The sequence below is a fragment of the Talpa europaea genome (genome assembly GCF_964194135.1).
Source record: "Talpa europaea genome assembly, chromosome: 1".
Lineage (NCBI taxonomy): Eukaryota > Metazoa > Chordata > Mammalia > Eulipotyphla > Talpidae > Talpa > Talpa europaea.
The window spans coordinates 591,143-611,466 of NC_140073.1; the positions used below are offsets into that span (position 1 = coordinate 591,143).

General features: G+C 71.2%; 2 protein-coding genes across 2 annotated transcripts in view; one reads left to right on the forward strand and one right to left on the reverse strand.

Annotated features, from left to right (window-relative positions):
- Positions 1–20,324, forward strand: part of TNNI2 (troponin I2, fast skeletal type) — a 171,015-nt gene that overhangs the window by 48,956 nt on the left and 101,735 nt on the right. The gene's annotated exons all lie outside the window — the stretch shown is intronic.
- DUSP8 (dual specificity phosphatase 8) lies at positions 1,900–8,274 on the reverse strand (the record flags this gene model as incomplete). Its single annotated transcript, XM_084249805.1, has 6 exons — positions 1,900–2,932; positions 3,028–3,151; positions 3,267–3,426; positions 3,785–3,951; positions 6,818–6,956; positions 8,044–8,274. 6 exons carry the CDS (start codon positions 8,272–8,274, stop codon positions 1,900–1,902), a joined length of 1,854 nt encoding a protein of 617 aa, XP_084105931.1.

Below are 20,324 nucleotides of genomic sequence, written 5' to 3' on the forward strand. Positions count from 1 at the left end.
AGGGGCCAAGAGCCAGCCCTGGCACCCCCCAGGCCAACCCGTCCCCGACCAGCCCAAGAAAGATGCAGCCAGAGACGGGGAGAAAACACCATCTCGGGTTTATTACAACACGTTGCTTCCAAATACAAAAGGAGGCGGGACAGGTGGGGGCTGTGCGGGGGCTGCAGGGGCAGCAGGCGGCCGGGTCCGGCTGGACCGGGGCCGCGCGGGCCCTGCCCTCTCCTTCGCTGGACTTTCCAGCCAACAATAGGAGGGGGCTGGGTCCATTCTGGGGATGACCCCCAATGCCAGGGCACTGGCCTGGCGGGAGGGTCAGGAGGGGACAGTGGGTGCAAGTGGTCCCGGTCCCCCAGCGCAGAAAAGGCCAAACCAGGACCTCTGCCCCATCTCAGCAGCTCGCTTTGGGTGGGCCCCCCACACTCCAGGACAGAAGCCACGTGAGGTGCCGGCAGCCCTGAGGAGGGGGGAGGGCGTGCGACCTGCCTGCAGAGTTCTGGGGCCCAGCCAGCGGCCCCGACCGTCTCCTGGACAGCATGAGGTGGGGGCGGAGGCGGGAGCAGTGCATCCTCCACACCTAGGGTCACCTCCGAAACCCAACAAGACAGACAGGAGGCAGATTTACATAATCAATAATAATAATAATAATAATAATTAACCAATAATAAATACTTAAACCTCTAATCCATAGATTGCAAATACAACAATGATAGCTTATTTTCTGGGCAACAGGGTCAGGACAGAAGGGGCGGAGCAGGACTTTGCTTAAAGGAGGGTTGACAGGGACAGAAGATTGTGGAGGAAAAAAACAGAGAGAAGAACCAGACCCAGGCGCTGGGGCAGCCCCCACTCCCGGCCGCCCCATGACTCAGTCCTGGGCACCCCAGATGCCAAGCCCGACCTCTTCGGAGGGGACGGTCCCCCGGCCTCTGGGCAGCTAAGCCGGACACCTACCTTCTCCCGCTGCCAAAGGCTCGGTGGTCCGGGGCAGTGGGGGCAGCTGAGCCTTTCCTCCTGCTCGCCACGCCCAGCAGGGCCGGAGGCGCCGGGAGTGGGGACTATCGCCTTAAGGATGCGGGGAGACTCCGAGGAGGGAGTTCCCCTGGGAAAGAGGTGTGGGGGGGACTCTCCTGGGAGACCCCATGGGGGGCAGAGACATGGGGGCACCTGCAGGGTCTGCTCATGTCAGGGTCTCCCTCCGCCTGGAGGAGGCTCTCCCGGAGCTAAGGCCCTGGAAGCAAAAGGGTGAGGGCTTCCGCCCCGGCCCTGCAAAGAGCGCCCCTCCCGGAAGCCCCTGGGCCTGAGGACCGGGCCTGAGTTCCAACCTGCGCGGGCGCGGGAGACCTGGACGAGGGGTCACCCCAGCTGCGCCGGCCGGGGTGGGGGCTGCAGGCGGGCTGGGCCCCAGGGCGCCCACACGGTGGGGCCAGGCGGGGTTCCATCCCAGCTCCGCGGGGCCCTCCCCTGAGGCCTACCCTGTTCTACACCCAGCCGGGACCGCCTGGGCAGCCCGGCGGCTGCGCCCCACCACACCCCGGCTGGGGGGACACCCCCGTGGGGCCCGGACAGGAGCAGGGGGGGGGGGCGGCTCAGCTTGTGGCAAAGGATTTTTTTCCTTTTTCTCCTTTTTCTTATGTAAAAAGTGCAGGAAAGCCGGGCAGCCTCTTCGCAGCCCTCAGCAGTGCTTCCTGGGGGCGGGGCCCCCCCAGGCCTGGCGCCCCAGCCTGACACTGGAGGCGCCCTCGTATTGCTTAGACTCGGGTCGGCTGCAGCCGCGGGCTGGGGGCGAGGGCGGCCCCGCCGCGGCCTCGATAAATACAAAACCGGGTCTGCCCCTGGGGAGCCTCGCGGCGGGGAGCGCCCTCTGGGCCGGCGGGGGGGGGGGGGTCCCCGGGCCGGGCGTCAGGACACGCGGATGGCCTCGGCGCCCGCCGGCGCGCCCAGCCCGGCCCGCTCCTCGCCGCCCGCGCGCCCCTCCTCGAACTCCCGCTGGCAGCGGCGCTGCAGCTGCGTGTCCGGGGCCGGCCCGTCGGGCCAGCCGGGCCGCGCGTCCAGGGCCTCGGCCCGCAGCGCCTCCCGCCGCCGCCGCGCGCCGCCCGCCCGGCCGAGGGGTGCGAGCCGCGCGCCCCCCGCGCCCTGCGCGCCCCCCGCGCCCTGCGCGCCGCCCGGGCCCTGCGCGCCCTCGGGGCTGCAGCTCCAGGGGCCGTCGGGCGAGGGCGTGCCCGGGGAGTCCAGCGGCGGCGCCCAGGCCCCGGGGCCGGCGGGCTGGCCCGGGCCGGGCAGCGCGGGCGCCGACAGGGCCGAGAGGCCGTGCCGCGGAGTCTGCCGCGCGGCGTCGGCGAGGTTCAGGCCGGGGCCGGGCGCCGGGGAGCGCGCGGGGGAGCCGGCGGGAGGCCGGGGCCGCCGGCGGAGCCGCGGCCGGGTCTCCGGGGCCGCCTCGGGGCTGTCGGCGCCGGGCGAGGGCAGGCCCACCGCGCCCCCCGAAGGGCTGTCCAGCTTGCAGAGCTTGGGCGCCTCGGCCGGGTCGGGGGCGCCGGGGTCGTGGGGCTGCCGGCTGGGCGCGTAGGCCGACTTGATGTCCAGGGAGAAGGAGCGCTTGAGGCGGTTGGTGTCCTGGAGGCGGTCGGAGGACAGGTGCAGGCCGCGCAGGCCCTGCTGCAGCGCGCTGGTGGCCGGGGCGGGGGCCGGGGCCGGGGCCTCCCCGCCCGCGCTGGCCGCGGTGGCCGCCGAGCTCCCGGTGGCGGCGCTCTCTGAGGTAGGTGGTGGCAGGGGTGGCAGTGGGGCCGCGGGGCCCAGGGGGGGCTCGGGGGTTCCGGGGCGGGGGCCGCCCTCGCCCTGCAGGGCGGCCAGCAGCTTCAGGCTGCGCTCGTACTCCAGCAGCTGGCCCAGGAAGTTGAAGTTGGGCGAGATGGACGGGCGCCGGTCCTTCACGAACCTGGGGACAGGCAGCGCGGTCGGACTGGGCGTCCCCTGGCCCCGGCCGCCCGCCGCGCCCACCGGCCGCCCTGGGGGGGGGGCGGGGACGCCCACCTGTAGGCGTCGTCGGAGGACATGCCCATGGTCTTCATGATGTAGGCGATGGCGATGGTGGCGGAGCGGGAGATGCCGGCCAGACAGTGGACGATGACCTGGCAACTGGACAGCTTGGCTTTATCTAGGGGCGGGCGTGGGCCGGGTGAGGGCTGCTGCTGCCCACGGTCCCGCTCGGGGCGCAGCGGCCCCCGCGCCAGCCCTCCCCGCCTCTCCCCCCCACGCGCCCGCCCGCTCACCGATGAACTCGATGGACCTGTCCAGCCAGGGCAGCAGCTTCTCACAGTAGCTGTCGTTGATGGGGACGCGCATGAAGCGGCTCTCGCAGATGAAGTCCGGCTTGGGGCAGGAGTTGCTGGCGTTGAGGACGTAGCTTATGCCGTTCCGTGTCATCAGGTCCTGGGGCAGGAGTGGGGTGGGCAGGGGGCAGGGACAGGAGGTTGAGGGGGGGCCGGAGCCCCGCCCCGGCTCCCCACAGAAGGCTGCGGGGGGGTGGAGTGGGCCCCACCCACCGCCCGTGGTCAGTCGCTCCCAGGAATTTCACATCCCTGGGTGGCGGCTCACCCTGTTCCCTAGTCACCATTTTTACAACAGGGGATTCTTTCAGGCTGGCCAGGGGCCCAGTGACATCACCCTCCTGGCATGTGGCTCCAGGCGCAGGCAGGGCGCCCTCCTCCCCCGGGGCCTGCCGGCCCTGCCCCCAGCCGGCTCTGCCCAGGGCCCCGCCGCCCCCCACCTGCCCCCAGCCCGCACCCACCTTGTTCAGGACATCCTTCTGCGAGCCCAGGTACAGGTGCGGCAGGATGCGCGTGAGGCCCACGCTGGGCGCGGGCAGGCAGGGCTGGGAGAGGCTCATGGGCAGCAGGGCAGCGGGCTTGCCCTCGCAGAGGCCAGGGAAGCAGGAGGAGAAGGTGGCGAAGCCCCCTGCAGAGGGAGCACAGGACCGGCACGGTGGGCGGCGGGGGCAGGCGGGGACCCTGGGCTCCCTCCGGGGGGCCACCCCACCCCACCCAGCCTGCTGCCGGCTGGAGCCTCTGCCTGCACAGCGGGCGGTGGGGGCCGGCGCTCTGCCTTTCCGGCCTGCACCACACCCACAGCCCGCCGGCTAATTAGGGGCCAGCCCCAGGACGCTGCTGCGATGCCCATAAACCTGGGCTCCCGGTCGCCAGCCAGCACGGCCACGTATAGGCCCGGCTCGGGGCCCGGGGGCTCCTGCCATGACCACAAGGCCTGGGAGCAGCGTCCCCCACACGTGGCTGGCCAGGCCGCCTCTCCCGGATGGGCCAGCCCTCCCCGCCTAGGGGCCGGCCCGCACGGGCTTCTGAGGGCCCCCCCGACATGACGTCATCCTGGAACCGGCGTGGCCGGCAGGGCACAGTGCTGTGTGAGGCCAGGCCCGCCGGCAGAAGATGGAGGTGCAGAGGGGCCGCACTGGGGGGCCCTGGGGCGGGGTGCATGGGCACGTGGCGGGCATGTGGTTGCTGCCTCCCCACAGCCAAGGCCACGGCCACAGGTGGGCACAGGGCCACCTCCTGCCAGGCGGGCCTCAGGCCGAATCTCGCTGGAGAGCGACTGCCTGCAGAGCTGGGCCTCAGCTGCGGTGTCCTCACCCTGCCCGCCACGCGGCCCCGGGAATTCCCTGTGCAGCCGGGGGACAACGGGCTGCGGGGGTCACCTCCGACCCCCTGGCGCCCAGTGGCTGCCGGCCCTCCATAGGGCCGCCTAGCAGCACCTGGGGCTGGCCACCTTGGGGGCACAAGTCCCCCTGCAGAGTCCCCGCGCAAGCCTGGGGGCTGCTGCTCCCCAGTGGGTCTCTGGGTCCACAGACAACTGAGCCCCACGTAGGCGGCTGAGGAAAGAGACAGGGGCTCAGGCCAGCCCAGGCCTGCTCCCCCGCCCCAGGTCTGCCGAGCAGGCTGCGCTGGGACCTGGTGCTTCCTGGGGGCCTTGGTCTCCAGCCCCGGCCTGCCCAGCGGCCATTCTGCGCAGATCCCAAGCAGAACGCTGCGGTGTGCACGCCCCGCCCCACAGAGGCTTGGCACTGGGGCCACAGAAGAGGGGCCCTCTGGGCTGGGCACAAGCCTTGGAGAAGGGGAACCAGCTTTTGGCGCAGGGAGGGGCCACGGCTGTGGCACCCCAAGGAGGCTTTGCTGGGCTTGGCCCATCCAGCCCACACAGGGCAGAGCCAGGGCTCTCCCGGCGGCCCCTGGGGGTAGCCCTGGGGAGCAGGGCCTGGGCCATCTCTCCAGAGCCCCCACCCGCCGGCCCAGGGCCTTCCCAGGCCCTCTGCAGCGGCTAGCCATGGGGGCGGGGGCCCCCTGACCGGAGCCCCTGGGCGGCAGCTTAGTCTGTACGGGCTCTAGACCCACACGTCCTCTGGCCCGCGGGGGACCCCTGCCTCCGAGGTGCCCGAGAGGTGCCTCTGCTCAGGAAGGGCCCCCAGCCCTGCCTGCTCTGCATCTAGCGTCAGAGGGCACCCCTCTCTCCTCTGTCCAGACTCCACACAAGGGAGCGCTGGGGCCAGCAGAGCCCCCTCCACCCCTCGAGGGCAGCACCCTGCTCCCCCACCGTCCTCCAGTCCCCACCTCCCTGCTGGGCTTTGGGTCGGCGCGGACCACACCTGTCCCACTGCAGAGGAGACAGGCTGCAGCCACTGGGCCCTTAGAGGCACAGGCTCCCCTCTGGCCCACACCCCATAGTTGCTTGGCCCTGCAGTTGGGGGGCTCACAGCTGCCTGGGAGGGGCGCATTCCTCCCCTCCAGGTGCGTCGCCCTCATCTGGACTCTGCACCTCCAAGGAGGGGGCCCATCTGTCCTCCCTGGGGGGAGCACCCCTCTCCTCACGTCACCCTGTCCTCGCAGGCTTGGGAAGAGCCATGTGGAGCGGGGAAGGTGCTCGTTACTGGTGGGCGCTGTGGGGCCAAGTCAAGAGGGGGCCGGAGTGGGCGCCCCAGGGCCCGGAGCTGGCAGCCAGGCCCAGAAGCGCCCTCCTCCCGCCCACCCCAGCCACGCCTGCCCTGCTGCGAGACAAAGTCGGGGCACAGGGCTTCGTGCCTGCCGGAGGGGCCCCACGCGGGCCTGCACGGCCAGGCAGGGAGCGTACCCTCTCCCGGCTCTGGTCAGAGGGCCTGCGCTCCTGGCTTCGGGACCCCGGGTGCACGCACACCCATCTGCCCCGGGCAGCTCAGCCCACGACCGACCCTGGTGGGCCGCGGTGCAGGCCCAGGGCGCAGGCCCAGGGCGCAGAGAGTGGGCGCGGGAGTGCACCCGCCGTGCTGCTGGTGGGAGTTCAGGCAGGTGCGCGGCCAAGGCCTGTTGTGCGTGCGCGCGTTGGCCTGGGCGGGAGGCAGCTCCAGGGCCCGAGACCCTGCCACCTTGGCTGGGAGGCTCCACAGATGCCCCCTCAGTCACCACCTGTGGGGAGGCTTTGCGGGTGCCCGGGGTGTCCCCACCTCCAGGCTGGCTGGACTGGTTTTGGGGTGGGGAGCCCGGGGGGAGCCTCTGCAGGCACCCCACACAGCAGCACCAGGAGCCCTCCCAGCAGGGCTGGATGCTGCCGAGTGAGGGGCTCTGAGCGGTCGCTCTTGGCTTCCAGGGACACGTGTCCCCCGCCACCCCTGCACCTGCTCCTGGTGGGGTGGGTCCCATTGGAGGGTTTCTGAAATGTGAGGGCCCAGGCAGCGGGACAGTGGGCCCCAGTAGCCGAGACCCCCCCATCCAGGCAGACGCTGGCCTGGGCTGGAGCCCAGCTCCTCCCAGCCCCTCAGCCCCATGACAGAGGCAGGACGCACCTGTGAGGATGGCCACGCTGTGGAAGCAGCCGTCCAGCTTGCTCAGCAGGATGGAGAGGAAGCTGTCCGCGGCCAGCACGCTGGCATCCCGGGTGCTCTGGTCATAGACCACCACGTCCTGCGGCTCCGTGGCCTCCACCTGGGGACCGTGAGGCCAGCGGTCAGGGTGAGGCCAGTGGTCACCCGCTCCCCGCCTGTACCTGGACAGGACTGAGGACACTCCCTGGCCGCAGGGGTGGAACAGGCCCCAGGGGTCACACGGGCGCCCATTCAGGGATGCTCCCAGGGCGGCCCTGGCAACGGACACTGCCCATCGCGGTGCCTCTGGCTGGGGCCCTGGCGCTCTGTGCCAGTGATGGGGAAACTGCAGGTGTCCAAGTGGGACGGGGGACCCCTCTACCGGCCAGATGTGCCGGCCCAGCCGGGCCCGGAGGCGCCCCGCCCCCCACTCAGCCTCAGGCCAACTGAGTGCCAGCCGGGGCGCTGATATCACCAGCAGCCGATGGCATCGCGCTCTGGCCCGGAGTCCTGCGGGGTGATTAATCACTGGGTTCCCCTCCTTGGAGGCTGTGGCTGCGGGAGCCAGTGCTGGCCTCGGGCAGGGGATACCCCCAAGGCGGGTCCACCTGGGCCCTCTCGCATCCCAGCTCTTCAGGGGCAGAGCCTGGGCCTGAGACCATCCCGCAGTCTGCAGACGGCCTGGCACGCCACCCCCAGGTGCCACTGTCTGCCTGGGCACTGGCTAAATGGGCCCCGTAACTGGACTTGCTGCTCCCGGGAGCGGTGACAGGACCGTCCACAGTGGTGGCTGAGACATTCCTGGGGGCCAGAGAGCACTCTGGGTCACTCGCGACCCAAGAGGAGAGGCCTGACCGCCCCCTCCCGGGGAACCCTCCCTCGCCGAGGGTATGGCTGGCTGTCCGCCCCGCCCCGCCCCACAGTAGCGCCCACCGAGCCGCCGGCCGGGGAGCCCCAGGAGGGGCCAGGCCACATCCCTGTTTGGCGTGTGGAGACCTCCTGGGGGCTGGGTGAGGACCCCGACAGGGTCAGAGGCATGGGAAGGAGCAGGTGTCAGCGAGGGCCCCCGGGGAGGGTGTTCCCGCCTCTCCAGTGGGGAGCAGAGGGGCAGGGCAGCCCGCCAGGCCCCAGGGTGGGCTGGCCCAGGGCCTCGCGCCGGGCCGGGGCCGGGGTCGGGGCCTGCTGCGGGGCGGGCGGGGGGCGTGTACCTTGGTGCGTGCGGCCGGCTGGACGAGCTCCGCGATGGTCACGGCGCCCTGCTGCAGCCTGCGCTTCACCAGCTTGGAGCAGCAGATGTTGACGGAGCTGAGCACGTGCCAGCTGTCGTACTCCACGAAGGGGCGGCTGTCGATGACCAGCGGCCCCCCGGGCCCGCCCCGCAGCAGGCTGGCCAGCTTCTTGGCATCCATCACCTTCCGAGGGAGCCGGTCTCCGGCCATGGTGGGGCAGTGGCGGCGGGGAGGGGGTGGCCCCTGGCGAGACGCGGCCTACAGCGCTGAGGGACTGGGCATGGCGCTAGACCTGCGGGCGGGGAGAGGGGTGCTGGTCAGCGCTGCTGCTGCTGCCCAGGCCGGGCCCTGCAGTGGGGAGCCCGACCCCCGCCTGGGGCTGCCTCCCTCTGGGGCATCGGCGTCCCTTTGGCTCTTGAGTGAAGTCACCCCCATCTCAGGGGCAAGCCGGAGTGCGGCCCCCGAGCTGGAGGGCCGGTCACCTGCCGGCTACTGGGGACCGCAGAGCGAGCAGGCGCGGGTGGACGCACAGGCACCGCGGACCCTCCCTCGTTCTGGAACATGCCGCCCTTTCCCGGGGTCACTGACATCCCCTCCTCAGGCCACTGACCGCCGCCTCTGGCCCCTCGTAAGGTGGGCGGGAACCTGCCCTCCCCGCCAAGCCCCTGCCCCTCACCCGCCGCCCCCTCGCCCCGCAGAGCCCTGCCGTAAGCGGGTCATCCCGACTGCGGCGGGTGGACAGGGCACCACAGAGGGACGGTTGGTCAGGGCTGCCTCCCTATGTCCAGGGGCCCTGGAGCAGTGGCCAGGGCAGGGCCTGGGGGCGCGGGAGGCCCCCCCACCCTGTGGGCCCTCGCAGGCCCTGCGCACTGGTAGCCACCTGCCTGGCAGAGCCGTGTCCTGGTCGGTGCAGGCCCGGCTGGGGCCAGCTGCGGGCAGGCGGAGCTCAGCCCAAGGACCAGGGCCAGGGTGGGGGCCACACCTAGGGCTCTGGGCTGCTAGACCTGGCCCGACCTCCAGGGCCCTTGCGCGGAGGCTGGGGAATGAGCAGGGAAGCCTGAGCAAGCCCCTGGGGGGATGGGGAGTGACCTCTGCGGCCCCCCGAGGGGTCACCTGTCCTGTCACTGGCCAGGACAGGCCTTTCTTGCAAGCCACGCAGGCCCCACAGCCTTGGGGAGGCCGCGGCGTCAGGAAACATGGCTGCTTTAGAGTCAGGGAGGGTGGACCAGGCCAAGGTCACCCCAAGGAGCCTGGCCCGAAGCCCAGGCCACGGGCTGCCTCCTCAGGTGTCTCCCACCACACCCCGCCACGCTCCCGGTGAGCTCCCACCGCAGCTACATGGGCATCGGGGAGGCACTCTGGGCCTGCATGTTGCCCTGCACCTGGGGGCCCCCCCGAGAGGCAGGTGTGGGGGTGCACAGAGACCCCCCCCAGCGGCACCTCTGGGGGGCAGGATGCTGGTGTGCAGCCTGGGCAGCTGCCCCTCCTGAGGGCACAGCGGGAGGGTTCAATTGAAGAGCTGCCTGGAGGGGCGAAGCCCACGGCCTGGGGCTCTGTCTAAGGGGAGTCCTGCCTGCCTGCCTGCTGAGGGGCCCCCAATTCAATTTCTGTAAAGCTGTTTTGGGGAATCCTGGCTCTCCCCTGACGTTTGTCAGGCCGTGAACCACCAGGACCTCCAGGCACTTCTCAAGTGCAGCCCCAGCCGGCCCGAGGGGCCTGTGCCGGCGAGGGCTCAGAGCACCGGGGGTGGGGGGGGTGGGGGGGTTGCTCCAGCATGGTGGGGGGCAGGGAGGGAGGGGCGCCTGCAGGCACCACCACTGCAGGGGAGGGCGGCGGTGGCCGCAGAAAGGGTGGAGGGGCGGGGGAGCCCAACAGGGAAGCCAGGGCCGGAGGGGAGCGCGGGGAGAGCCGGCTGGCCGGGTGGGCAGGGGCAGGAGGCGGAGGGGCGGGCGGCTGGGCTCCTCGGCCCTACCTGGTCCCCCACCCTGTCGTCCCCCTCCCAAGGAGCCCTCTGGTGCGCCCATTAACCACTGCGGTATTGTTATTTGCAGCCAGGGGGACTCATTAGCAAGTTAGCACCTCCGTGTTGCCATGGCAACAGCAGAGGTGCCAGGCAACCGCTGCGGCAGCCAGGAGCGGGCGCTGCGGCAGGAGCCCCCTCGCTCCGCCCCTGCAGGTGCCCAGGAGTGAGCGGGCGGCCCTAGGCGCCATGTCCCGGCCAGGTGGCAGGGTCCTCCCGTGCTGCACCCACGGGCCCGCGGCGCCCCAGTGCCCGAGCACACGCTCAGCTCTGCAGCTCTCTCCCTGCTCCCGGCCAAGGTCCGGCCTGAGCTCTGTGCCCACCCCTGGACTGCTTGGACCTCAAGCTCCTGGGGCGCGGTGGTGCACCCCACCTCCTGAAGATGCTGTGGAGCCGGGCCTCACACAGCCCAGGGTAGGGGGCCCTGGCCAGCCCTGAGCCGGTGAGGGGCCAGATGGGCATGGAGGGGCAGGATGAGGGGGAGCTGGGGCCTCCCCACTAAGAGAACCTTGTGGTTCTCAGACCCCACCCTGGGGACCCAGAGGGGCCACGATCAGCAGCGGCCCTGCCACAGCTGGCGGGTGCTCGCCCCAGGGGCCCTGCAAATGCTCCGTGCTGGGGGCGGTGGTCCCCACTGAAGGCAGGAGGCCCCTCCCTGCCTGCTGGGCAGCCCCCTTTCCAGGTAGGGGGGTGTGGCTGGACACACCCCTTCGCACCTTGGTCTCCTGTGCACATGTCCTCATGCTCTGCACCCGGGTGCCCCCCGTCCTGGCCCCATCACCCTGTTCATGTCCCGGCATGTGTTGGCCAGGAGCAGCCCGCTGCCCGCCACGGTGCCCCTAGGTACCTCTGCTCGGTGCTGCGTGCTGCAGGGCCCTTCCCCAGGCGAGGATGGGGGCTGGCCTCACTCAGCGTGCCATGCCTGGACACGTGGGGAAAATGGGGCGCCAGCGTGGAGGGGTGTCCAGCTTGGCACCCCGGGCCAGTTGGGAGGCAGGCTGCCACAGCTAGGGCCAGCGGGGTGCCTGGAGGGTGGTGACCTGAGCACCCACACGGCGAGGCAGGTGCCTGGGCGCCCGCACAGCCCAGCTCTCCTGTACCTCCACTCGTCTCCTCGGAGACCCCAAAGGGCCTCACGCTTCTCCCGTCTCAGCTCGGGGGCATGCGATAAGACCCACACTGGCCTCTGCCTTGCCCCTGCTGGGCCAAAGGCAAGGTCAACAGAGCCAGCCCAGCCTGGGGAGGCCGCTGGCCCTTAGCTCCGGTTGAGGGTGGGGGTAGGGGGAGGGCCTGGCCGGGGTCCTGACGGGCAGGCCTAGGAGTCCCTGCTCCCACTGGTGTCCTGACCCACTATCCCGTGGGCCTGCCGCTGGCCCCGGCCCCGTGCAACACACAGCGCGGCCACTGCCCGAACAGCCGGTGCCCACGGCCTGCCCGCGCCTCCCGAGATGGGGCTGCCCCCGGCCTCTCCCCAGGCTGCGCACGCAGGACACACGCACGGCACCCCTGCACCCTCAGCTGGGCCACCCTGGCGGTGGCGCCCCAGGCCTCCGTGCGGGTGAAACCTCTGGCCCCGGGGTCAGCCTTGGCTCGGGAGGAGAGACGCCCAGGCAGGGTCCTGGAGCAGAAGCGGCTTCGACCCTCTGTCCGCCTGTCGTCCTCTGCAGGTTCTCACTGTGCCGAGGCCGGAGCAGCCCGGAGGCTGAGGGCAGCGGGAGGGGTTTGAGTCAGGGGTCTGGAGGAGCTCTCAGCCCCCCCCCCCCCCCCCGGCGCCCATCTGGAGGGTCCTGGCTGACCCTGGGTGCACCGGCAGGTAGGGACGCGCCCCTGGGGGAGCGACACGGCCCCCTCTGCCCCAAGGCAGTCCAGGGTGGGAGGCCACCTGGAGCCTCAGGCCTCTCAGCCCGGTGGGGGCAGGGACGGAACCAGGGGAGCCCCGCTCCAGGGTCAGCAGCTCCCCCCGCCCCAGGATGCAGGGAACCACTGCCAGCCTGCACGTGTCCTGCCAACGTCCTGCCGGCTCCGCCACCCACTGCCCCTCCTGCCGCAGCGCCAGAATCCCCCCCCACCCCCCCCCCCGCAGCGGAGCACCCCCACGCCCAGCGGAAGCCAGCAAGTCTGCAGCAGGGGCCGGAGGGCCACTCTCCGGGGGTGCCGGGGGAGGGGCGCGGGGTCCACTCTGACCCTCCTCCCAGGCCTGGGCACCCTAGGTGCCCCCCAGGTGGGCAGATCAGCCGAGGCAGGCTGATGGCATTCAGCCTGGCAGTGCCAGCCCCGCCCGCAGCCCCCGCGCTGCCTCTGCAGCGGGTCTTTATTCCAGAGGCCGCGGAGCGCAGGAGGCGGGTGCCCGCGGCCGGCCGCAGGGGAGAGGCCCGGCCCGGCCCCCGCCCGCCTCCCGGCCCCCGGGGCCGGACGACCTTCTCCGGCTCTGCGCCCCGAGAGCGCCTGGCCAGCGGGGCTGGGGCTGGAGCCGGCGCCAGGCAGGTCCTCCGGCAGGTCCCCCCGGCAGGTCCCCCCGCAGGTCCCCCCGGCAGGTCCCCCCGCAGGTCCCCCCCCCGGCAGGACCCCCGCAGGTCCCCCCGGCAGGTCCCCCCGCAGGTCCCCCCGGCAGGTCCCCCCGCAGGTCCCCCCCGGCAGGACCCCCGCAGGTCCCCCCCGCAGGTCCCCCCGCAGGTCCCCCCGCAGGTCCCCCCGCAGGTCCCCCCGGCAGGCCGCGGCCGCCCTCGAGTGCCCGGGTCCGGAGCGCCCGCCGCCCGCGCAGCCCGGAATGGCCGAGGGGCGGCTCGGGCGGCTCCCGGCCCCCGGCCGCCCGCGCCCGCCCCCCGCCCGCCGCGCGCCCCGCCGGCCCGCGCTCACCTGGCCGCGCTCCGGGCCCCGCCGCCTCAGGGCGCCCCCCGGCCGCGCCGCCCCTGGGCCCGGCGGGGCCCGCGCAGCCGGCAGGGGCCGAGGGACGTGCGGGCCGCGTCGCCGTCGCCGCCGCCGCGGGGAGCGCTCGCCGGGCCGGGGCGCGCAGTGCGGCGGGCGCGCGCGGGGGGCGCGCATCCCCCGGGCCGGCGGCGGCGGGCGGCGGGCTCGGCTCGGCTCGGGGGCGGCGGGCGGGGTGCGGGCGGGGCGCGGGGTGCGGGCGGGGCGCGGCGGGCGGGCGCCCGAGTGACAGGCGGGCGGGCGGGCGGGCGGGGCGGGCGCGGTGAGGTCATGCCGAGCGAAAAAGCCCCTGACGTCACCCGCAGCCAATCAGCGCGCGCGGCTCGGGGGCAGGTGACGTCAGCCGGAGCCGGGCCGCGGGCGCGGGGCCGAGGCGGCCGCCGCGGGGGGCGGGGGCGGGGGGCCGGGGGGACCGGGGGGGCCGGGGCTCGCCGCCGCCCTCGCCCGCTGCCCTCGCCCCGCACCCCGCGGCGGCACCGGGGCGGCGCACCCCGATCGCGCCCGGGCCCCACCTCCAGGAAGCCCCGGCGCCCCCGGCTCGCGGGGACCCGGCCGCTCAGGGGCGCGCGGCCCGCTCCCCGGCCCGCGGGCGCCGGAACAAAGGCCCCGCGCCCCTCGGGAGACCCCCGCCTGCGGCGCCGCGCGCCCCCCGACCCGCGGGCGCCTCACCTGCAGCTCCCGCCCCCGCGCCGGCTTCACCGCGAGGCTCAGAGCCCGCGATTCGCTTCGGGGCGCGTCTCGGGAGCTCGCGGGCCGGTGCCTGGAGCAGCTCGGAGCCCCCCAGCCCCACCTGTGGCACCTGGCCCTGGGGCCCACCCTGGCAGCATGTCCCTCCCCCAACCCAATAAAGGTGGTCTCCGTCCCCCAGCCCACCCCGGTGGGAGCACAGCCACGCACCCCTGGGCATCCGGCGCCCAGAACATTAGTGCTGGGCCCAGAAATCTGGAGTCGGGGTCCGGGCCCCCCGGTGGCCCGCTGGCTGGCCCAGCCGAGGAGGCTGAATGGGAGAGACCCCGGCCCCCTGGCCTCTGTTGCCCCTGGACGCAAGCCGGGCCCGGGGCAGGGCTGAGGCTGCAGGGCGGTCCCGATGGGTCATCAGCTGCTTCCTGACCTCCTCTGGCCAGGCCTGGGCCAGGTGACAGCTCTGAGGACGCTCTGGTCCCAGGGCCGCAGACTGGAGCGTAATTATGGGGGGCGCAATAGGTAATTATGGGGGGGTAATTATGGGGACCAGACGCCCAGATGTTTCTAAAGCCCCTCCCTGGGGCTGCCAGGTGGAGCCGGGTATTGTGCCCTCCAGCATGGGGTCCCCAGCCGCCAGCGGTCTTCGGGGGCCCCGGATGGAGGGGGCGGGGGGCAGCGTCCGCCATCGACAGTGGAATGAAGGGGCACGAAATGAAGCACACATGCCTGGCCTGACCCTCCTGGACTGGGGTGGCCCCCAGCCCCAGAGAACACTGGGGGCCTGGGCCGGGCTCCTGGTCCTCTCCTTTCGTGCTGAGCTCCTGCTTTCAGCCAGAGGGCTTGGTGCCCGGGGGTGCTGGGGGGCACCTGGCTGGTGAGCAGCACCTGCCTAGCGAGCACTGACCCCGTGTGTGCCGGGTGTGTCTTGGCTCAGAGCCAGCTCTTGGGATAAACAAAAATGGGGGGTACGGGGCTCCCCCGGAAGGAAGCTCAGGCGGCCCAGAGGCTGTTTGGGCTGGGCTTGGGCCCAGTCCTGCCCCCTCCCGACCTGGCCCGCGCCCGCAGAAGGCGGGCCTAAGCCGCGGAGCGGCCGAGTCGGGGAGAGGCTGGCCTGGGCGCAGGTGGGGCCAGCAGAGGGCGAGGGCCTGCTGTGTTTGGGCTCACCCACGTCTGAGGGGTGAGGAGGCTGGACCCTGGGAGGCGGCAGGAGGACCCGGCTGGACCCTGATCAGACCAGGTGGCCGGAGGGGCAGGTGAGGCCCTGGGGGAGCAGAGTGGGGGCGCTGAAGAGCCCGGACCTGCAGGAGGAGCTGCGTGTGGGGTGCCCAGGCTTCTCTGCGGCGCAGATGTGGTGAGGCCTGCGTGGGGCCAGGCCCTCGCCCCGAAGCCCCGGCTGTCTCGCCCAGCGCCTGGCTCGTGGGAACACATGGCAGCACGCGGAAGGGCAGGTGATGGCGTCCTCGGACCCTTCTGGAAGCTCTGGGTGAGGGGCCATGTCTGGGCAGGGGGGTACGTCTGGGCCACGATCATTTTAAATCTTTTTTTCCTTTAAAGATTTATTTTATTCATTGATGCACACAAGAACTGGGTGCAGGCCAGAGGTGCGGGGGTGAGAGGACTCCCCAGTGACACAGTGGGGTGCAGAACAGGCCGATCCGCCGCTGAGGGGAGCAGCGGGGAGACGGGAGAGGTCTGCTGCGCCGTGGGGCTCGCTCCCTGGGGGGTTACACTCTGGCTGCAGGTCAGTGGCTGGTGAGAGGCTGAAAGCCGGAGACTAGCCCCCGCGCCCCCGCGCCCCTGCGCCCCCGCGCCCCCAGGGAGGCCTGATTATTTTAAATCTTAATGGTCGTTCCACAAATGGACTCTAAAAACTGGGTTTCCCGGGACCCTTTCTCGGGGCAGGTCAGAGGCTTCCCAAGGCCATCTGCTGGGGTCCTGGCCGCTTCGGGGGTGGGGGCCGGAATGCGCGCCCTTGTCTCCTCCCTCCCCCGCCCGCTGAGCCCCACAGCCTCCCGGTCCTCAGCTCAGCGGGGCTCCAGGATCTCCCGGGCTGGTGCAGAATGTGGACACGGGGTGGGGGTCCCGCTGCCCTCCGACGCACAGCCCCGCTGGAGGGTCACGTCGCGGCTTCCAGCAGGCCTGGCTCAGGCGCTGGCGTCCGCGCCCCGCGGGCCAGGCCCAAGTGCAGACCGCCCGCGGGCCCTGCTCCCCGTGACCGCCGCAGCGGGGCGCTGGGCGTTCGGACCGGTCTGGGCAGCCGGGTGGCGAGGAGCCCGCGCATCCGGGCCGGCCGGGGCCCAGGGGACCTTCCCGCGCCCCGCCGGGCAGTCGGATGGCGCCCTCTGCCGCCCACCGCACCCCGCGGGCCCCGGGGCAGGGCCCTTCCAGCGCCCCGGCCAGCGACGGCGGGAGGGGCTGCGGCCGGCGCGGCCCCCGCGACACCCGCGCTGCCCCGTGGCCCCCCCGCGCGCCCGAGGCCAGCGGACACGCGCGGCGCTGGCGGGCGGCACGGCGCGCCCCCTCCCGAGGGGCCCCCGCGCCCCGCCCCCCGAACCCCGCGCCCCGCCCCGCCGCGCCCCGGCCCCCCCGCGCCCCGCCCTCCCCCGCCCCAATGCGCCCCACCCCGCGCCCGCCCCGCCGCGCCCCGCCCCGCGCCCTCCCAAGCGCGCCCCGCCGCGGTGTCCGGCTGCTTTCGGGGTGCGGGACTCCGGGCCCGTCCCCCGCCCTATTTGCCGGTGGTGGCCGCGTGTCTCCAGATGGGAAGGCGGCGGCCCCGCGCCCCGGGAGCGCCTCGCGCAATCAGCCCGTTCCTGGGCCGCGGAGCCCCGCACGGCCCCCCGGACGGTTCTCCCCGCACGGCCCCCCCACCCCGCGTGTCCACGCCGCGGCCGCTCTCCTCGCGGGGGCCGCTCTCCTGCGCCCGGGGCTGCGGCCCGCGTGTCCTGGCGATGCCCCCCCGCCGCGCCCGCCTCGCCCGCTCCTGCTCGGGGTGTCCTGACTTTGAGCAGGTCCCCCGCCCCTGTGGCCCCCGCGGCCCGGCCCCTCCAGGACGCCCTCGCCTGAGCTGCCCGCCCTCCCCGCCCCCCTCACCTCCCAGGGGAGGGGGCGAGGGCGGCTCCCCGCGCCTGGACAGGGGAACCCGGCCTGCCCGCCAACTGAGGGCTCCCCCCACCCCGGGGCCCTCCCCAGGCCCCCCTTCCACAGAGCCCAGGGCTCAGTGCCCCGCCCGTGGCACACAGGCCGGGTGAGCGCTGGGCCCCCGTGCCCAGGCTGAGCCCTGCTCGAGGCCAGCACATCAGGATGCAGGGGTGCGGCTGGGCACCCAAGGAGGGCTTGTCCTCCGGCAGCCCCCAGTCTCAGCTCCTCCTCAAGGCCCTGGTTTTGCAGGTCCACGTCGCCCAGTATCCCTGGGAGCCCCCCAGCTTTATATGTGACTGGGATTTCTGGGCACCCACCCCGTCCATCTCATTTGGGGGGGACCTCCTGTTTTAACAGTCACCCCAAAGGCCAGGTACCTTTGGGAGCATTGGTTGGTCCCGCCGTGGGCAGGTGCTGGGGGGGGCTCTGTCTGTGTGGGGCGCTCCGGGCCTGGGGCGGGCCGCCGCGCAGCTCCGCGGGTTGCTCTCCCGAGGCCTGGCAGCACGCAAGACCAGGCGTGAGGACGCGGGCCTGGCCCCTAGCTCGGGGTGAGCCCCCCCCAGCCCCACACTGGGGCTGCAGCCAAGTGGTGTTCGCTGGGGGGGGGGCAGGTGGTTAGGATCCAGAAACTGGGAGGCCCCGGGCATTACCCCACTGCACACCCTCCCCGCACACAGGCAGGTCTCGCAGCCCTTTATTGGACGCTGCAGGCCAGAGGTGAGCCCAGCAGCCCGTTGCATGGGACCCCAGCCAGGGCCCCGGGGAGGTGCCTGAGCAGGAAGGGCACTGGGACGGGCTGGGAAGGCCTCTGGCTGCCGGAAGGGGGGCCCTGGAGGCCATAGTGGACACAAGCACTGGTGCCCTTTGGCCACGGAGATCAAAGGGAAGTGCTCACCGCCGGCAGGGGAGGGGCAGGTCTTGCTCCAGGTGCCAGGAGAAGGCAGACGATGGGCTAGAGCTCAGGCCCCCCGGATGTCCAGCCTGCTGCGTCCATGACCTTGGGCTTTCTCCTGGAGGCCTCTCAGCCGCAGTGCCCTCGCCAGTGGCGCCCCCACTCCCCCGGACATCCCCGCAGATTCCCCTGACGCTGCCCTCTGGGGCGCTTCCCCTCACACCTCCTAGTCCTGCTGACCCTCCCGGCTGGGCCCCGCAGGCAGCTCAGCGTTCCCTGGACCATTGCTCCCTGGGGATTCCTGGCCACTGGTTTTTAAGAATTGAGCGCAGCAGCGTGGAATGTCTTTGGGAAGCGTTTCTATTTTTGTTTCTTCTTCAGGAACCCCTCCTGCCCAGGCAGCGGGTCACACCCTGGCCCGAGCGTGCAGGTGCTGCCCACCGGGCCACCCAGGAAGCCTGCGGCTTGCATCCCCTGGCCGCGCTTGAGCGTCTGGGATCCAGGACATTGACTTTTGCCCCTGGTTTGGGGCGGCGCCCTCAGGTCCAGTGTGCCTGGCCCAGGCGTCTCGTGAGCCACCAGCCTGCAAGTGGCAGGCCTTCTCTGGGGTGCAGACCCCTGGCCCCGCCGAGGGCCTTCCTGAGTAGCTCGGCTGAGGGGGCGGCCTGCCTGTGGGGGACGGTGGCAGCAGGGGGAGGGGCCCTCTGTGTTCTGGCCGCAGGAAGGGTGCTGGGGAATGAAAGCCGGCATGTCGTGGGGTCACAGGGTAGCCGGGGTGTGGGTTCCGAGTTGCCAGACCCCTTCTCCAGCCTGGACCAGCAATGCCAGCGCGGGGGGTGGGGGGAGTGCGGGGGGTGGGGTGGTGGGGGTGGGATGGGGTGGGGTGGGGTGGGGGTGGGGCCAGCGCTCTGCAAAGGGCCAGCTCTCTGGGGATGCGAGCTGAGCTGTGCTGGAGAGCGGGTGGGGGGCCGGGCAGGGCCTAGAGAGGGAACCAGCAGCCCAGGCCAGCGGGAGCAGGCATGCTCCTGGGAGTGCTCCCTTACCCCACATTTCTACATTTAAAATTTTTCCACATCTATGTTTACATGTGGCTTTGGAATCTGTATATTGTTGGGCATTTTTAAGCTAGCTTTGTGATCTTTATGTTTAAACTAGCGAGTTTTGTCCATTTACGTTTAATGTATTTCCTGACATGGGTTCAAGTCAGCTGTCTTATCTTGTATTTCATGCTGCGCCGCCTGCCCCGTACGCCTTCTCTTCCATGCCTTGGTGCTGCTTAGTGCCTTTGCTTATTCTCTTTCTGCTGTAATGGTTTCACCAGGAGACCCAGCTTTGTTTTTTTCCCAAGACTCCTACTTGGCGCATGTCTGTTGGGCCTTCTTTGCCTGCTTTCCTCGGTGTTTGTCATTTCCTCTTGCTTCCTTCTCTGCCTCCCCATTTCATTTTCACTTAAGACATTCGCTGTGCTCCTGTGATGTCATGTTCCTTCCATCTGAGGCATTATTTCTCAAAGGATCTCTTCTGCCTCTCACTTCCCCCTGAAAGCTATCACCTCATTTCTCAAATGTTCTGTTTCTGACTTCTGCTGTCTGGTTGCATCCTGTGCACTGCTGTGTGGTGCCTTCGTCACCTGCGAGGTGACGTCGCCCAGGCCCCGCACCTCTCACCGCTGCAGCGAGGTGGGCCTCTGGGTCAGGGCTGAGTGGGAAATGCTGTGACGCAGTGGCCTGTGCTGAGGGCTGCTCTTGTGGGCCGGCCCTGCTCCTCCCGGGTGCCTGCCACCCCAGGGGGGACTCAGCTCCTGAGAAACGTGCGCTTTGGGATCACCTGCTTTTGTTATGAATCTCAACCGGGAATTTCTGCCTTGCTGTCTAGTTACTTTGCCTGTTTCCGTGTGGGGTGTAGGAATATACAAACACTAGCTTCCCGTTTGCTGCCTCCTCTCTAGAATTCCCACATGGAGCCAGACCCCGTAGACACCGTCTTCTTCCAGCTGCGTGACCTGAGCTCTCTGGAAGGTGAGGCCTTGGACGCGCTTCCCAGCCGGTGCAAACAGTGTAAGGTCTGACTTCTCGGTGGTTTTATCTCCCTGAACACCACACCTCTTTCATCTTGGGATGCCTTTCTGCAAAATCACACCCTGCTCCGTGTGCCGCTGTCTGCAGTTATCTGTAGTTTGCTGTCCGTTTTCTTGGGGTTCATGCCCGGATGTTTCTTGTTATTGTAGCGCCCCTGTCTCTGTGCTCGGCATCCTTTGGGTAGAGAACTTTCTCTGGCAACTCGTGTCCCCGCCTCCCCAGAAACGCTGTGATTTTCCAGACCTTGCGTGTGGCCTGTCCCCGGAGCATCTCAGCCCAGCAGCATGTCACCAGGAAACAGCTTTAGCTTCCTCAGATCCCCCAGGGCGCACACAGGGCCTCCTTTCGTCTGGAAGGCTGCTCTCCCCGCCTCTGTGGCCCATGCACCCGAATCCTGAAATCCCAGTTCTGGGTCGGGCCGTGTGCTGTGGCTCCCAGGGAGGGGCCTGGCACGTCACGCCTCCCTCCCCAGCCTCTGCCTGCAAAAGCTCCTTCCAGGACCAGCATCCCTGCATCTGGCTGG